Source organism: Pholis gunnellus (genome assembly GCF_910591455.1).
Source record: "Pholis gunnellus genome assembly, chromosome: 8".
Classification (NCBI taxonomy): Eukaryota; Metazoa; Chordata; class Actinopteri; order Perciformes; family Pholidae; genus Pholis; species Pholis gunnellus.
In genome coordinates, this window is record NC_136534.1 from 6599892 (window position 1) to 6618166 (window position 18275).

General features: G+C 42.7%; 1 protein-coding gene across 4 annotated transcripts; it reads right to left on the reverse strand.

The window, feature by feature from the left end:
- Window positions 1–1300: 1300 nt before the first annotated feature.
- Window positions 1301–17882, reverse strand: fbxl4 (F-box and leucine-rich repeat protein 4). Of its 4 annotated transcripts, none has more exons than XM_079165271.1 (9): window positions 17795–17882; window positions 15752–16387; window positions 13030–13363; window positions 10367–10611; window positions 9897–10110; window positions 8023–8094; window positions 7019–7143; window positions 6572–6759; window positions 1301–4488 (listed from the first exon to the last, which is right to left on the reverse strand). In XM_079165271.1, the coding sequence occupies exons 2-9, from the start codon at window positions 16246–16248 to the stop codon at window positions 4325–4327; spliced, it is 1839 nt and encodes a 612-aa protein (XP_079021397.1). In that variant the 5' UTR covers window positions 16249–16387; window positions 17795–17882; the 3' UTR covers window positions 1301–4324. The 4 variants fall into 4 exon arrangements, with proteins under 4 accessions (XP_079021397.1, XP_079021398.1, XP_079021396.1 ...); XM_079165272.1 differs by having other exon boundaries at window positions 17579–17876; XM_079165270.1 differs by having other exon boundaries at window positions 16629–17876.
- Window positions 17883–18275: the final 393 nt, after the last annotated feature.

The window sequence follows — 18275 nt, forward strand, 5'->3', positions numbered from 1 at the left end:
GCACACAGCAGCAGAGCCAAGAGCAGTGGTGTTGTTGGCTGAGGAATAATCATAGGGGAGGCAGTCCAAATTAATACTTCAGCCGAGGCCGCCTCGTTCTCCGTCATTAGGGCACATTACAGGGCCACAATATACATCATTAAACTAGGCATAAACAATTCATTAAAAGGCCGTTAAGAAGACAAGCTAATGTCACTTCTCTCTGTGGTATTAATAGACCGGAACATGGCAGAAAGGATCATTCCGCCACTACCATCCAGTCAGTCATCCTGAATAATGGCTGCTACTTATAACGCCTCAGCATGATACAGTAATAACACAGTTTTCTTCTCTATTGTCAGTGATGGCGTACTGTTCACTGGAGAGTAACGGAATATTAGCGACTTCATTCCAGCAATGTCGACACTTTGTTGATACGTTAACATTTCTTATTGTATCCATATCCTGACAGGATCAGAGGGCTGTAAACGTTCAAAAGAGACACAGAGTCCGCTCTTTCAGTCATCAGCATTCAGTTTATTTAAAATCTAGTGAAAGTGAAGCACCCAGTTTCATCATGACAGAGGCACAATCTTTTCACAGAACAGTGGCTTTCATACTGCAGCACAGGGAGCACATTTGCATGTCCTACCAATGGCACAAAGGTTGAGCTCACATCCGGGGCGGGAGAGGAGAGAATGCAGATTCATAACAGAGAAGCAGAGAGCCATCCCACTCGCTCAAGGTCGGCAGCTAAAGCATACAAGTATTGGGAGGTGTTGAACTACTGCAGACAAGTGAAGACAAGTTATCCATTCAAATATGTGGCCTTCACAACAACAAGGGGCTGGTATTGCTGTTTACAACATAACTCAGACTGAAAATAAATCAATTTAAACATAAATGTAATTGTAATGGGCCAGTCCAGCATTTTGGGGTTTCCTATCAAACCCATAATAATCCGATTAGAAGGCCGATATCTATTTTGCACCCAGCACAATCATCGATCCGGGGCATGTTTAGCCTCGGTTAGCACAACGACTGGAAGCAGGAAGGCTGATAGCATCAAGACCGTATTTTAGAAATACATCGATTCATAAGTTCAACTTCCTCCAACATTCTGCTGGGAAACACAAAACTGATTTTTTTTTTTGTCTAAAAGCAGACATCTAAAGATTTACACTCTAAAAAAACCCAGAATCAGCATTTGAAAACCCACTTTACGTAATTTGACTCTACTCATAGAAGGCCGAGTCATTCTCAGGGCTCTCAATCCCCCCCCCCCCCCCCCCCCCCCCCATACCAACAAATTAATGAGGACTTGACCTCTGTGTCATCAGCAGTGGCTGAACTGCACAGTCACAAGTGAAAACAAATGCTTCCAACAGCTTCCGACCTAACTTATTAGCATTCTATCGTCACAAAGCTTGTGTTTCGTTCACTGCAGTGTTCTGTGTTCACAACCTGTTCTTCTACTTCTCCTAACTTCTGCGATGCTGGAGGAATTAAAAGCTCCCAAGTTTTTAACAAACTGCATTTTTTTTTTTGGCATGTGTTCAACAAACAACATACAAGAGAACTTTGTTCTTGTTGGGAAACGTGTTTTCTCTCCAGTTAAGCTAACAGCTTCCCCCGTTTCCAGTCTTTGTGTTCAGCTAGGCTGGACACGTACTGAATGATGTCAGATTAAATTAATATTATTCCTCTTAATTTGGGTCAAAAAACAAAAACAGTATTTGCCAAAATGTGTAGTACTGTTTATGTATATAAGGATAACGTAATATAGTTTAAATAACATTATACATCACACAGGGAGGTATAAATAAATATTATTTTGCATATTACTTACCATGGCGGATATACAGTATATGGCATTTAAAGTGGTCAAAATATAATCGTGGGATTATAGACCAGGTGTCTGCGTACTACTTTGGTTGAAGGCCATGAAAGCAAAGCACTTCACTACAACACATGGACATCACACCACATTCAAACTGGAGCATAAGGCACAAATATTGACCAGGAGCATGTGCTTTAAAGAAAAAAAGAAAAGAAAGACAAGAAAAGAAAAGCATTTCAAGCACTTCTGCCACATGGCTATTGTGGCTTCATATATTACACAAATTAAATAATCAGGGACAGCAATACATTTTTCACAATCATACAATTACAGCAACATTCCACTGCCAATAATCTATAACCTTTGTCTCAGTTACATCTGTGCTATGTGTGTTTGTTGTTTAAGAGCAACACTGACTACAGACAACCTCACAGCTCACTCAGTCTGGCGTTACGGACTGTAAAGATGTTGTGCTGGTTTTTGGAGCTAAACATGTAAAAAAAAACTAAAACCAGATGAAATATTAAAACCCCTGAGTTTCAGGACAAGTACTGAGGTCACATAGAGTGTTTGCACATACTATGATACTGAATCCACAGCACTCCTTCATGTCGGTGAAGCTTCGTTTTGGTAGGTAAATACATGAGGAGGTGGCTGTAGTCCAACCCCAGTGACAGACAGCTCAGTGTGAAAGACAACAGGAAAAGCATGCAACATCAGGAAAGCGTTGTGAAACCGGTGACTTCCAAACATAATTATCCATCTTTGGAGCCAAAACTCACTCATTATCCCTTAAAATGACACAGCCCAAACAATAACCAACCAAAAGAATGCTCGGTATGACCTAAGCTAAGCAAACACAATTATCAATCCAATTATCTTCTTGGCCAACCGAAAAACCTGGCCCTGATTTTGTATTTTTTTTGTCCTTACTTGGCCAGAGTTCATTGTTGAAATGACTCTTTCATAACCAACGAAACAATAAAGGGCCTTTCACACAGAACACCACTGCGCTCTGAAACCCATTATTTCCAATGTCGAGCAAAGCGCGGGCGCAGCGCATCGCGCCGCAATGTGCGCAGAGTGCAGCGCAAACCGCGTCCTGTGTGAAAGGCACTTTTAACACCCTGTTAATTAAGTTCAAAGGGCAGATTTAAACAGAAATTGACCCGGACCAGCTACTTCAGATCTGGTGACTTTCTCCACAGATTTAATCCAAAAGTCGAAAGTTAAGTTTAACGGAGGTCTTGCGTCATTTGTTAAATAAGGGAGGCTCTTACCATGCCACCACCTAAATTAAAGTCATTCCTAATTTATATATCTATCTATATATATATATATATACTGTATACAACACATATATCGTGTTTGGAGACGTCCTCATATTGTGCAATCACAAGATTTATTAATGACTTTGTTGCATCAGAACTGTCTGGTTGACATTAACAATTAGACCTGAAACGATTAGTCGATTAATTGATTCGTCAATGGACAATTATGCGCACACTTTGGATAATTTAGAAAATAGTTAGTCATTTTGCTTCTTTTCTCACTTTTCTATCATTGATTATTGAATATCTTTGGGTTTCAGACTGTCGAGCTGTTTAACTTCTCAGAGTTTGCATTTCAAATGTGTCAGCCAGTCTTGTGCTGATTTTATGCCTTGGGTGTTTTTACTACTTATGTTATTCGTAGCACATGTGCAAATTAAAACAAATGCTTTTCACAAGTTCTCACAGATGTATGAAAACTTGTTATCAGGGAATCTCAGGTTCACTGTGTGAAAGAAGGCTGTCTTCACGCCTTTGTTTTCGCCTTTAACACAACAGCATCAAGTATGATTTCTTATAATCAAATCAAACTGGCTTGATGTTGGCAGATGCCTTCAGAATGACCCCCATGCATTAAAACAGCCAGCAGGATTGCTGCACATTCTGAGAAGGCACTGGCCAAGGCCCTGATCTTTAATTACAATACCAGCTGACAGAAATGTGTGACCACCAAAACCTACTGCTGCTGCTGCTGCTGCTTTTCAAACTTTTTCCAATAAGGGCGTGTTTCACACCCTTCTCGTTGTCCTAATAAGATGTTCAGGGGAGGATTGCTCACAAACGTTTTCGTTTTCTGTTTTGCATCCAGTGGCATATTCCCTAGCCTAGTGTTGCTATAAGTGGGGATTCCAATTCTGGGAAGATGTAGCAGTTTTACTGCAACAACCCTGATTTCAAGTATCCAAAAAAAAAAAAGAATATCAAAAAAGTCTCACGTTCTATAATCCTGTGACTGGAAGTCTGTAATTGTTTGTGTTCCGCCAGTTAATCCAAATAACCTCCTCACCCGTTTCAACTGCTGTGGTGTGTTAAGACCGCTAAAAGAAGATCTTGTCTGTGATACAGAGGCAGGCCAGCTGTCTCCTCCAACATCTGACCTGCCGCTTATTCTCTTTGGGCCGAGCCCTTCTCTCTTACTTCATCCCGACTGTGGGGAAATGAGACAACGCTCGGGTCACTGAGTGAAGCTCTTCTTGATGGCCACGTTGGGGAAGAGGCTGGAGAGCTCTTGGACAACCCGCATGTCTATCTGCGAACAGAAGGAGACGTCCAGGAGCAGAAGTCGTGGACAGGACTGGAGGAGTTTCTTCAGAGAGGCGGCACTCACCAACCGCGTACCTGAACATTAGACGAGAAGATACATTATTAAAACATAACACGAACAGAGGGGGGGAAAAAACAAGTAATAAAGCAAGTAAATTATAAAAAAATACATTATGAAAACTAATGAAACTTTCTGACTCTTCTCTATATTACAGGATGTGATTTTACAAATCAAACATTTTCAGAAGAATGAAATGTTCAGACTGTTCAGGCTGTGATATGTGTAAATAGCAAAATAATGATTTAACTATAGCAAGTTTTTCTTAAAGCTTTTTGAGCTTTATCTATATTAATCTATAATAATGGTCCATAATAATGTGTAATTGCATAGTTTTAAGTTATAAACCTTCAGATTTGGGGGGGGGGGGGGGGGGGGGGGGGGGGGGGGGGGACCTCCAAACCCAACATCTCCTTGTATGTTTTATTTATTGTAAAAATTAAGAATGTGATAATGATTGAAGACACCAGCCAATACACACTGGCGCTTGTTTTTCATCCCCCACTTCAAGCACCGCTTACTTCTACATATAAAAGAGTCAAGACCCAAATAATGAGCTTCATGTTTATTCCTTGCACCACTTGAGTTACTCTCCCCCATACACACCAACCCAACTACTGTAGCACAACCGACACATCAGCATAATCAGCCTGAATAACACACTGTCATGCTATTGTGCTGCCAAGCCCATCACCTCACGCAACTGGAACCATAGTGTTTGTGCACAGCAGCTACTGCTGTGGGGCGCTGTTGCAACATTGCTTAGTGAGCGGTATTTCATTCATATTATTTAGGGTTCTGTTTGCAGAAAACTTTAGTTTTTCAGAAATTCACAAACGCAAACTTGGGATATGCCACGGACGAATGTCGAATGCACAGTGATGCTTCGATCGTGACTCTGCAAAATCACAAATACATGCAGTCATTTAGTAAACAAGGTTTTGTTTAATCGCTGAAGAGAGATCAGTGTTTATGGCCAAGTAATCAGTGAGTGGTTTGAATAAGTAATAATGATCATACATGTACAATAACTGAATGTGGGATCTAATGCAATTTTATGTAAGAAATGGGTATAGTAATGGAAAAGAAAAATGTATTAATTCCTGTCTTTAAACTTCAATGCCAGGGGGAAAACAAATCAAGGAACATACACACACAAAGTGCACTTATGACATGCAAACACATTCCCATGCTTCTTTGACAGAGTCCCTTGTTATCTCTGCCAGGCGTACGCCTGAAAGGGGATCAATGGCTTAGCAAAGGACAAACTGCACAGAGCCGAGTGTTGGCTACAACGTAGCGCCTCTTAATGGTACTATAGTTACTGTCATAGGCTGTTAGCCTCGCAGTGTTTTTGGCTAATGGAGCTAACAGCTAACAGAGCAAACACACAGCAGGACTGAGAGTTTCTGTTTAGCGGAACCTGAAGTGTGAAACAGTGAACTGCAGTTTAACGTCAGGTTTACAGTAAATAAATGTACTGAAGTACTTCAGCTGAGTACAGTTTGGAGGTAAAAGTACTTAGTTTTAAGCTGGAGAGAGTTTTTACATTTTACCAAACTACTGTCAGAGATAAAAGTAACCAGATACATTCACTCCTGATCTGTACTGGAGTACACTGCTGAGGTACTTGTACTATAACAAAAAGTGTATGAAGCCGTTATTGATTACAAAGAGCTTTTCACAATACAAAACAATAATGCAAAATTTGTGATCCATAAAAACAAACTTGATGGGAGATTGTGCACACCTGTACGGAAACTCGGGGTGATTTGAAGCCATTAAATGTGAGAGGCATAGCACTCGCACATTTATTTAATATCTTTGATCAACTGCTATAGATATAAGCCAAATTCTGATCAATATTTCATCAGCGCTGTCTCACCATCACATTCCCTACATCCAGAGCGCAGAAGAGAGGGTCCCACTGAATGCTACCGACACTGTGTTCAGCTGTGGACCGCACCTCACCCACATGCACCTACATTTCTTTGTCAGAAAAATTCTTGGTCTTCCTCTCGGTTGTCACCGAACCATCGATCAGCAGGCTCATTTCTGTGCATCAGCATTCATCCACACATGTGTGAGGTAAGAGCTCACCCAGTATGTCGAGGTGCTGCAGCGAGGGGCAGCTGGCCGCCAGCTCGTCTACGTCCGAGTCGCAGACGGTGCGGTTGGCGGTGAGGAAGAGTTTGCGCAAGCGTGGCAGGCTGCGGGCGAGCTGCTGGAAGCATCCTGTGCTGCTCTGAAGCGTGGGACACCAGCCCAGGTCCAACTCCTCCAGCATCCTGAGGAACCACAGACCATGCAGGAGAGCACCGGAGTGACTCACTCCACAAAATATAGAAATACACTGAAAACAGATACGCTCTGCTTTGCCTCTGTGGTCTACAGCTGCAGGATGGAAGTGTTTTCATGCATAACGTGTCAGGCTGCCATCAAAATAGAATAGTCTTTTGTAAATGACTTCAATCCTGTTTATTCTCACTCAATGAGGACAATAAGACAAACATTATTTACAGCACTGAACCCATGGGTTTTGCCTACCTGCAGCCAGAGACAAGCTCGGCCAGGCCTCGATCAGTCAGGTTTCTGCAGCGCCACAGGTCCAGCGAGCTGAGTGAGCGACAGCGAGCGGCCAGCATACTGGCCACAACATCATAGTCCTCAATCTGCAGTAGAGACAGGCAGAAGTTAAAATAACAGGGATAACAGTTTGCGGTGTGTTTGGCGGACAGCTAACGGAACTACCAGTACACAGAGGTACACAGAGGCACGCAGCTGCGTACCTGTCGGCTGCTGCATTACGTGCACCTTTCTAGTTCCACATTATGACATTTATACCTTAAGAAAGAGCAAAAGAAGAAACTGTACTGAAATTTGGAATTTCCTTTCAGCTTTTCTCACATGCTACATATTAATCTGCATCAAATATCCATCAGCTGGGCGGAAACTCGGCTAGTGACAAAGTGAGTGGGTGAGTTACCGAGTCACTCAATCAGTCAGAGACCGTGTGGGTTTGCAAATTAGAGGAAAATGGATGAGGAAAATATGTTTGGGGTGAATCTTCCCTTCTTTTTAAATTATCTTTTAGAAAGATCTGCCCCACCATTATCGCCATGATACACTGGATATTTACTATAATGTCATTTTTATTCTAATAATGTATGATATTAAACATGATGCTATATTTTAATGTCAACATATTTGTCTGTTCATGAACAATAACTGAACGCCACATACACTGACAATAAAATCATTAAAAAGAGCAGTTTGACGTTTTTTTGGAAATTCATGCATTTGCTTTCTGGCAGAAAGTTAGATGAGACGATCAACACACTCTCATATCCATCTCTTCAACATAAGGCCACAGCCACCAGCCTATGAGGTTAGCTTAGCATTAAGACTTGAACCAACTAGCCCAAATCCACCTACCAGCACCCCTAAAACTCCAAATGCCACTCTACATCTTGTTCGTGCTTTATTTGGACTTCCTCGTGTGTGTGTGTGTGTGTGTGTGTGTGTGTGTGTGTGTGTGTGTGTGTTCTCACCCTCACACAGCTCCCTAGGTTGAGGTGTTTCAGCTCTATGCAGAAAGTCAGGATGCTCAGAATAGCTGTTTGCTGCAGACGACAACAACGAGAAAGACAAGAAAGATGCAGTTGTCATCATTTTATTACTCCTTCAGTTTGGTACAATTGTTGTATCTAAAAAGGACCTACTGCTTGCAAATCAGGACATCACAATAAACCAGGGAACAATGGAACAACACAGAAAGACTTCATTTAAAAAACTGATGGTATTTAACAGCTCACCAACAAACAAACTCCCAGACATCCGAGTATGGATCTAAAATGTATACATTCAAATACTAACCAATACGTGTTTAAATAACAGTAACAGATCCAGTCATGTCATCCAAAGGTCCTCCTAAGTGATTTCCTGTCTGCTGCCTGGGGCACTCAGATAACGCTTATTGTATTTAAAGAAATGTAATACGGCGCAACAGCTAGTTTTTACGTCTCCTCACAGAGTCAAGCATCGTGAGGACAGAGACCTCTCCAGTGGCACTGCAGCTAGGATAGAGACATGGCAACTGCCAACACATGTACCTCAGTGGCAGGAGAAAGTGTCAGACATGAAAGTGAAAGCCTTTTGTGTGTGTGTGCTCGAGTCTGTCGCTGGCATCTTTATAAACGTCTCTCTCCGGGCGAGCTAGCCATTTAATTAGAGCAGTGACAGGGTAATGACAGCTGAGATGTCAGGGCCTCAAACAGACACACACAGCTCGCTCTGTCTGCACGGGTATAAACAACCTGCAGCACGCTGCCTGGCTCCACCGCAGAAACTCTACACGGCCTCCTGCCCACAACGGCGCTCTGAAACATGACGAACGCCGGAGAAACGCTGGGGTGTAACACCAAAACACAATACAGCTGTTTTCACACGAAAGGCAGGCACGAACCTGAACACGCGCATGCAGTACGCGTCTTTAAGAACCCCCCTTTGGTTCACTCGGTTCATCTCAAAAGACAACAACACGGAACGCGCTACGCCCAACCCACAACACTTGTCATCAAATAAGCAGCATGGGGAGATCATTAGTCCAACTTTAGGGCAGGGTTTCTAAAAGTCAAACATTAACTATAAACTATTTTCTTGTTGCTGAAGCTATTCAACATGCAGGGAACGAAACAAGTCTGAAGGGTCTTGAGATGATTCACTTGATATGAATGAAGAACCAAAACATTTCTGCTCAAAGTGAAACAATCTGAAGAGGGAACATCACTCTTTGGCTGAACTGCTCACAGCTCGAAGACCAACTGAGTGCAACCTGTGGCAAGGGGTTGTGAGTAGACATGACTTGACTGTAAAGGCCCAAAAGCTTAAAAAAAGACATTCTTACGTTTCTTGGTTCACCAGAACTCATGCAAGCTACCGAGCAGAAACAGCAAAAGTAGATATTGTTTTGTTATAAACAGTCGCGGATAAAAAAAAAGCCTGTAATTAACATACAGATGTGATTTATCCCTCTGTATGCTAATTAGCCTAGCATCTGATCTTTATTACTGTCTTGTGATGATTTTTGCTTCTTGTGCTCTAGACCAACTTACATCAGAGTTGTTACAGTGGATGGAGATACAGTGCCTGGGAAATGTACTCTATCTACATTAATTGCCACAGTAGATAACAACAAGGCAAAATCAAACCTCAAAAAAACCTTAGAGCTTTCAACCATATCACACAGTCTTCATCAGCAGATGACGATGCTTATCGTCATAAAAACAAATGCAGCCTTGTCGAAAAGGCAACCAAGCTACTTGAAAATGACAACCTACCAGGGCAGCCATTTGGGACACAAACGTATCATGAGCCAATTTGGACGTGATTTGGGTTTTTCAGACACACTGTTGACCGGGCCTACCTCTATCTTGGTCCGATAGAGCACCAGCCTGCGGAGGCGTGTTAGTTTCGAGATGTGTGCGAAGGCCTGCGGGTGGAGGCGGTCGCAGGAGGACAAGTTGAGCTCCTGCAGCCCAGAACAAGTCTGAGAGACGACTTCCAGACAGGCCTCATTCAGGAAGTGGCAGCATGACAGCTCCAGGCAGCCGAGGCTGAGACCACAGCTCTTCATGAAGCTGAGGGGGAGAATAGATGGAGAGAGAAATGCATGAGAGGACGTAGAGAGGAACAGATGCATCACACATCAGCAACTTACAATAAGGCCCCCGTCCTTTTACGTGATCTCTTACTTTCTTTTTGCCATGAATTAAAGAAAGAAGTTTCAATCCATTTCTTTGTCTCAGCATGTCCCTCCCTCAAAACAAATGCTTGTGACTATTTGCAAGTTTTCCAAGGACATCTCCCTGTTTTCTAGCCCGCTGACAGTCTGACCTGCTGAAGCCGGTCAGGGTGAGAGCTCCGCGGTTGCCGGTCCAGGACAGGTTGAGCCTCTGGAGGAGGGTGCAGCGGCCCTGCAGGTGTCCCAAGGAGGCGTCACTCAGCCGGCCCCAGTAGGGCTGCAGACTCAGCTGGGTGTACTGCAGCGGGTCGCAGCAGTGCTGGTGCAGCAGCTTACAGCTCTGGGCCAGACGGCAGAGGTCTGGCAGGGTCAGGTGGCTCAGTATCAGCTGAATGAGCTACAGATGGAAGATGGGGAGAAGGGGTAAGAGAGGAGAAAGGAAGATAAGGGGGAGGGGGGGAAAGGCAACAAAAGAAAAGAGGACAGACAAAATACAAGACTGTTAGGTCTGGTAGGAAAACGTAGCAGAAAGCAAAGCAAAATACAGAACACTAAGGAGTAAAACAGGAGAGAACAGAGGATACCAGAGTAGTCTGGAGAATGTTAATAGCGTCCCCTCTGTCAGACAGATCAAAATAGTGTTTATCTGGGACACAAAGCACTGATAGCAGGATCAGTGGAGAGGTGAGCCGGCTTGTTTTGCACCGTGTTCATGCGCCTCTCAAAGAGAGAGGACGACTGTGCTCGTGTAAGTGTGTGTTGCAGCGAATTAACAATACACGCCGTTCAAGCGGGTATCGGCTGACAGATAATAGCTATATTGTGTTTCTGAAACAAGCACACGGCGGTTGTGAAGACTGCTGTTAATGGCAGCGGTTTGGGGAAGAGATAAGAGACGGAATATCAAGCATACTGCCAGTGTTTTGAAGCTCGCCTCAGACAACATGATACGTCTGCATGGCATGAAAATGACTCTGTGTCCGTGACTGCATATGAGATCACGTGTCGAAAATGGGTCCAAGCCACAATGTTCATGTGTTTGTGTGGAATACTTGTTAACACAACGTACATATACACACTCTTGTAAGTTGTGATCATCATCATCATCAACAATTTCAAAATGTGTTGGCCCGATTAGTCACGTAGACACAAAAACATGTGAAAATAGGGTGCAGGTTGAAAACTACTGAAGTCACCCTTTATTGTTATTGTCACGCAGACATGTTGACACCCAAGCACGTCGGTCTTTTTGCTGTTGGTAATGTGAATATTTATTATTCTGCCTTGTAATTAGCATACAGTTGTGATTTATCCATCCGTACATTTGTAATGTTCCTCCTAATATCATTATGCGATGAAAATTCAAGTTGCTCCTTTTCATACTTTAATGCAAAAAGCACCCAGACACTTGATATTAATTGCATATTGCATATTAAAAGCATCCCGAGGAGTTTTAGACCCCTAGTCGTGCTGTGGAGCAGTGTGTTTATGAGTGGGTCCCAATGGTTTTTCCACACTATTCCACTGATCTACAGGTGGCGGTAAAATGCCAAGAAACACTGAAATGCACCAACAAAGGCAGAGAAGAGGAAGACCGCAAACCCGTAAACATGGATGGAAACGATGCAGAACTTAAAACTAGAGATGCAGAACTTACCATTTTCTGGCCCAATTCTGATTTCCAATCTCATAAAAGTCTGACCTGTCGATACCAATTTTCTTTCCAAGAACTAGAATTGACAGCAAGGCTCCAGACAACCCCAGAGCTGTCCCGAAAAATAATGTCAACCTCCATAGTCAGTGACAATTGTCAACATTCTAGATGTTACCCTTTTAACTTTATCATCATTTGTAGTGGTTATTTGCAGAAAACTCACAATTCAAATGGTTAGGAAATACACTATTGTATTTGTATTTAAATACTTGCTTTTATTAAAAATGAATCTTGGCAATATTAGTATTAATTATGTATTATAAGCTGCTTAGAGCTACTGCTAATAAGTTAAACATTGCTGTGAAAACATCTACTTCAAAACAACCGTTTTCATTCAAGTTCCTCGCCAAAAACAACATTTTACGAGATTACAATGGGACATATGATGATAGCGGAGGACAGTGGGAACGCGCCATGCACGTCAATGTACTGTCCGCTAATGTTAGCGAGTTAGCTCCATGCTGTCGGCAAAAGAGCTGCGGATACCTTGAACAGCATGCATGGAAATGAATTACAATATAATGTGTCTGATTAAGTTGTGTCAAATGGTTTAAAGGTGTTTCCACCTCGGTTTGTATTGGACTTGCAGTAGTGACAAATTGTGAACTTTTATGTCTTCATTGCTCACCGACACAGGCAGGGTCTGTGCCGCCGTGTGCTGACGTAAAACTATGATGTGGCGGCTTTGACGGGCGGCAAAACAAAATCGGAAATGTGAAACTGATTCACCGCTCGTGGCTGATCGGCAGCAGTTAGATCAGAGGATCTCTACTTAAAAACACAAGCTTCTCAAATGATTTACGAGGGAGGAAGGAAAAGCATTCAACGGGTTTGTTAGAACTCAAACATACACACACAGTGAGTTTTGATGAGCGACGCTGGATGTAAACATAACTTGCCTTTAATAACATCCACTACTACAAATGTGGGTGCCAGTAGTATGATGGGACCTCCATACTTCTCAAAATACAGCATAAGGATTAGAGGGACCAATTGGTCGCATTATTGATGAAAAAATATTCTTATAAAGAAAAACGTGTGCGTATCAACTTTTTTTACCCCGAGTGATTCATTGCACACATCATTAAGGTCTGTAATCACCTCATAGGGCAGTTTGTCAAAGTAGCCGTTGCCTATCCTCTGGTGCTTGCCGTCTCCTTGTCTGAATGGACCCCCCACATCAGACAGCTCCTCATCGCTGTCACTCAGGTCATTTATGTCGATGATCGGCATCTTATAGAGGGCCAGCATCGGCCTCTCTTTCACCCCGCGCAGGATTACAGCGTCCAGCTCGGTGTAGTAGTCCAGCAGAGAGCTGTTGACCTCCAGACGCAGCAGGTTGGTGGGGAAGTTGATGTGCTTGATGTTTGGGGAAAACTGACGTGCCTGGGGTGTCAGCACCTTGGTGGGCTCCCCCGACCACAGCACCTCCCACCTGGACAGAAGAAAAAGTTGTACTGTAAAGTAGGCCAGCAGGCCGCTGGAATCAGGCCTATAAGACTGTTGTGTTTGTGGACTCGCAGTCATCTATTTAACTCAACAGTGTCACTCCGATGCTTTATAAGGCTAATAACATCTGACCATAATCATAATCAATAATGGCATTCCCTGACTTTTGTCTCACATCTTCACGTGCTGGTTCAGTGTTTCTAAGCTTGTTTATTTTGTGCCTCACGCTCTGAATCCAATGTACAGCGGCCACTGTGAAAAAAAGCTTCGTCATTGGACAACACCACGCCCCAATCACAACTTCACCGACTCATCAAAGACGGTTGATGAGTGATGAAATACTTTAGCGCCGTCTTGTTTTTCAAACTGCTTATTTACAGAAGATACAAGTTATACCATGGTTATGGTATTATTGTGGGAGACCATCTATGACAATAGACCATCAGATTTTTGGCAACTGGTAAAGGTCCCATTATGTTCACATTGACACTGGTTATCCATACTCTTAAGGAGGCTCTCTCCAAGGACCCCAGACCAGCCAATCACATTTCAAAATTATTTCTATGTAGGATGATGACCTTGCATTCCTGCTCAGTGGTTATGGTGCTAGACAAACAACAAGCCATGCCAGCAGTTTCAAAAATACAGGATCTTTTTTTATTATTCCGTTTCTAAATCACACAAGGAACTGGAGTTAACTATAATTGTAGGACTGTCCAACAATCAGTTTTTGCATGCTGTGTGATTTTAAAAGAAGAGATGAGTTTACAGACAATTCCTTTAATACATGTTCAAAAACATATTCGAATACAAATCCTTATTTTCTTGGAAAACTCAGCTGTGCCCATGAATCGGGCTAAAAATACAATATATCAGTTACTTAACTCTATAGTCCTCTGTGGAATACTAACATTTGGCACAATTTCACAAACTACGGATTAGGACGAATTGGGATTTGGAATCATTTCCGTGCTGTGTGTGAATATGCACCTCAAGGCTTGTTACACAGTGTGCCTCTGCCAGACAGAGAGATACAAATGTGTAACTTCTGAACTTCACTTCATTTGATGAGGTTGGTTCCACAAAAGTAATGACCTGTACACGTTCCCGGTGCTTTTTTTCTGCAGCACCTCACAGGGTCATCAGCAGCTGTTTATCAATCAAATTCCTCTTTCTCGTCACACACTGACTCGAGTTCACCTTCCAGATATTAACTTTTGCTGTTGCTTTCCTATGTTTGATTGGAAAGTGCATTAGTGTTCTCTTTTGACAGTTATCACTAACATTTCAGGCTAACATTTGCACCTTTTGATTTCACTGTTAAGATAGCAGAAAATGTAGTGCTCTGCTGGGACACTGTGGTTCCAAATGTAGCCATAAACATTATTTATAGATCACTTGTGTTTTTTAGAAACACACGTGAAGAATACAAATGTCAGGTATCAATTTGTAAGAGCATAACAATGCAAGTAATAAATAATCTGTTTTAACCCCGGTTGGATAGTCTAGTTATTTTGGGCTGGTGTGAAAACCGTCAATCAAACCTTGGTGAGGACCTACAACAGAATTGAGACGGCGTGAAAAGGTGGGTCTCTGTCGATAATTGATCTGTATAAGGCCATGTATATAACCTATTTATGCGAATCAACACATTTGAATGTCAGCGTGGTTTTTTCCCTGATTAATAGGTCAAAAGCTGTTAGAACAGCAGTGCTTGTACCCGACTCAGTGTACTTCGTCAGTCCATTAAAAAGAGTGTGACGGCGATCCCACAGTGACACGCATGCGTGTCTGTGCACTCACCAACGTTCGTCATCTGGGCGCACGCAAAGGGGCGGCTGTCTCTATCTGCTATAGTCATTGTTCATAACATGTGGTCAATTTGCAGTTTAATAATACTAATAATGTTTAGTTATTTATTTGTGACACCAAAGGACATAAGCATATCAGAATGGTTAAAGTGCTGCATAAACTTGTGTCAGTCACCGGAAATTGATTTCCCCGTGTGGGCCCTGATGATGCAGGGTGACGATCGTAAAAAACTATCTAATCAACTCATGCTTACTCCTCGTGGTTTGTTTGTAAAAAGGCAGTGTGAACAGGAAACCGGATCAGAACCAAAATGCAACAATGTTTTGTTTTGTCCCTTGGTTTGGACCTAATGAACCCAATTACAGGTGTGAAAGCACCCTTGACTCCTCTAGTCATCCTCTGTACTCCACCATAAAAACATGCTTTGTGTTGTGTTTTTTTGCATTTCGTTGGGCAACTCTGTGTTGTAGAATGACAATAAATGAACCTTGAACTCAGCATTCTATTGGAGCACTGAGGAGAATCACTGATGATGGTTTCTTAGATTGATGGTTGTCTTTACCTGACGTCAGTTGGTGGGTTCTGGGAGAAGGGGTTGTGAGAGCAGGCCAGAATCTGAACAATGGTTCCAGGGTAATAAGTCTCAAGCACATCCACTGCTGTAGGGTAGACAGGCTCCTCGAAACCCAGTTCAATATAATCCTGGCTGTGGAAGCCTTTCGGGGTGCGACGGAAAGGCGGCGGAGCGCTGGCACATTGTTCCCACCACGTCCCATAAGCTCTGAATACAGCCGTCTGAGTGAAGTCCCCAGAGCTGGGGTAGACATTGGGTACCCCGGCCAGGTTCCACATGGTGTAGGACATACTATTCTCACTGCCATAGTGAGAGCTAAAGTCCAGAACCTCCTTGGCATATTGCTCCACCTCCACACTGACTGGTAACACCGCACGCTGGCCGGACTCAACGGCCCTCCGACTGGTAAGAGCCTCGCCTCGAGTCCCACTCCTGGAGCGACGCCGCAGACAGATATAGTAAAACATGCTCAAGAGGGTTAACATAGGGAACTCTGGGGCTGATGGGGGCAGTGGGGAGAAACAGAGGCTAGAGGGAGGAAGAGCCTCCACCTACTGGAAGGACACTGGCTCAATGGCTGGGATGGTACAAAGCGCAGGCTAGAGGCCCGGCTGCATGCATGACCTGTAGGTTAGGCAGAGACAAACACAAGTGAGAACACCAAGACAGCAGGTCTGAGACACCACAGAGTACAAGTCAACACAATTGAGAATGCTTATCTATTTCACAACATAGGTTAAAGGGGAGGAATGTGTGTCACCTAGATAAGTAGCTAAACATAAATGGAAGCTTTCCAAAATATAGAAACACACCCACGTCTAAAAGAATGTAAATCAACAGATCCTTGCCTACTTTGAGCACTTACAGGAAAACTTCCGGACAACAAAAGCTCATGGAGAGCGAAGGTAAAGCTCATTGATGGGAGTTGTTGCTTTTAAAGCTGATTGATTGGAGTTGAAGCTTTTAAGGCTGATTGACATGCACACAGCGCCCTGCCATGGGTGGACTACTGTCTTACTTAATGTACAATGGTAGGAGGTGGCACTGCCCACTTTAACTGCCAGGAAGCCTTAAACCTCAAGGTCTGGGCCACTCCACCTTGGCTATACAGGTTTTTAGCATCACTTCATTTAAATGTGTTCACCAGATATTCCCATATCAAATCAATCAGCTATACAACTTAAGGCTGCCATAAGCAATAAGTATTTGCATGACTTAAAGGGATAACCTGTGATCCAGATGTAAACAAAGGCACAGTCCCATAGGTATAATTCAAAACAGGACTGGGACCACTGGTATCAGTCCCAAATGTATTGACAGGTCTTTTCAATGCTGTGCTAACACTCGAAGACAATTAAATCAAAGTAGTTCATGTTTACAATTACTGGTAAAGCTTTAGCATGAATGCTATATGCGCATTGATAGATAGATAGATACTTTATTCATCCTCAGGGGGAAATTTGTTAATTTTGTATCAATTATTTATATCAATTTGTCAATTGATATAAATACGCTCTGAAGTTAATGTTACACAGGGCAAACAGCACATAGCAATTCAGCTAACTAGTCCATAATAAGTTGGCTTTATCAATGCTACTGAGAAATAGCTAGCCTGTTTAGCATTACGTCAGTAAAACGTTATCTCTGCTGTGGTATTGATACGAGTGCCGACGACAGTTAACTAGCTAGCTAACAGTAACACCAGCTGTGCAAATGTGACTAGCGTTATAAAACCTTGACTTAAGGTTAACGTTACATTCAAGGTATTTCCAGCTGTAGATACATTGAAGCTACACTTACATGAACTAACGTTACCTTGAATAAACTGTTGCTCTTCTGAAGTAACGTAACGTTACTCAGCTTGTTGTTTGTGTAGCTAGCTGTTAAAAACCTGGTTAGTAAGCTAGCTAGCCACCGTTAGCTTCTATCGTAATACAAACTAGCATAGCTGTCAAAACATAACCGTTAGCTTCCATAGCTAGCTCTGCAAAATAGAGCAATCGAAGGGGATGGGACATAATTTCAATTTACGGTGAACGTAGATCGATATATTCATTCATGATGATGATCCTCTTCTCCCCTTTTAGGACATTTCAACAACCAAACCACATTCCTACCGTCTACCTTGTGATGCCTTCCTGAACCCTCGGACAATGCACTTACTCACTGAGCTCACATTATATCACACCGTATCCAACCACAATCTGGAAGGAAATGCTGAGAATAGCAACATTTTGAATGGTATTGAGTTTTTTAGGTGTTATGTCTACTGAACAAAGTGCGTTTTGCCAAAAGTTGTGTCGTGAGTTGAGGATAAAAGCGATTCATTTTGCGGAAGTGCAGTTTTATCCACTTTATTGCACCGCTGCCGCACTAAATAGCTGTCACCTCATTTTACAAATATTACTAAAAAAGGGAACCTGCTATTTGTCCATTTTGACAATTCCGTTCAAAATGAGTGACTGATCTTCACGGATTCTAACACGTCTGAAATTGGTGGGAACTCGAAGTT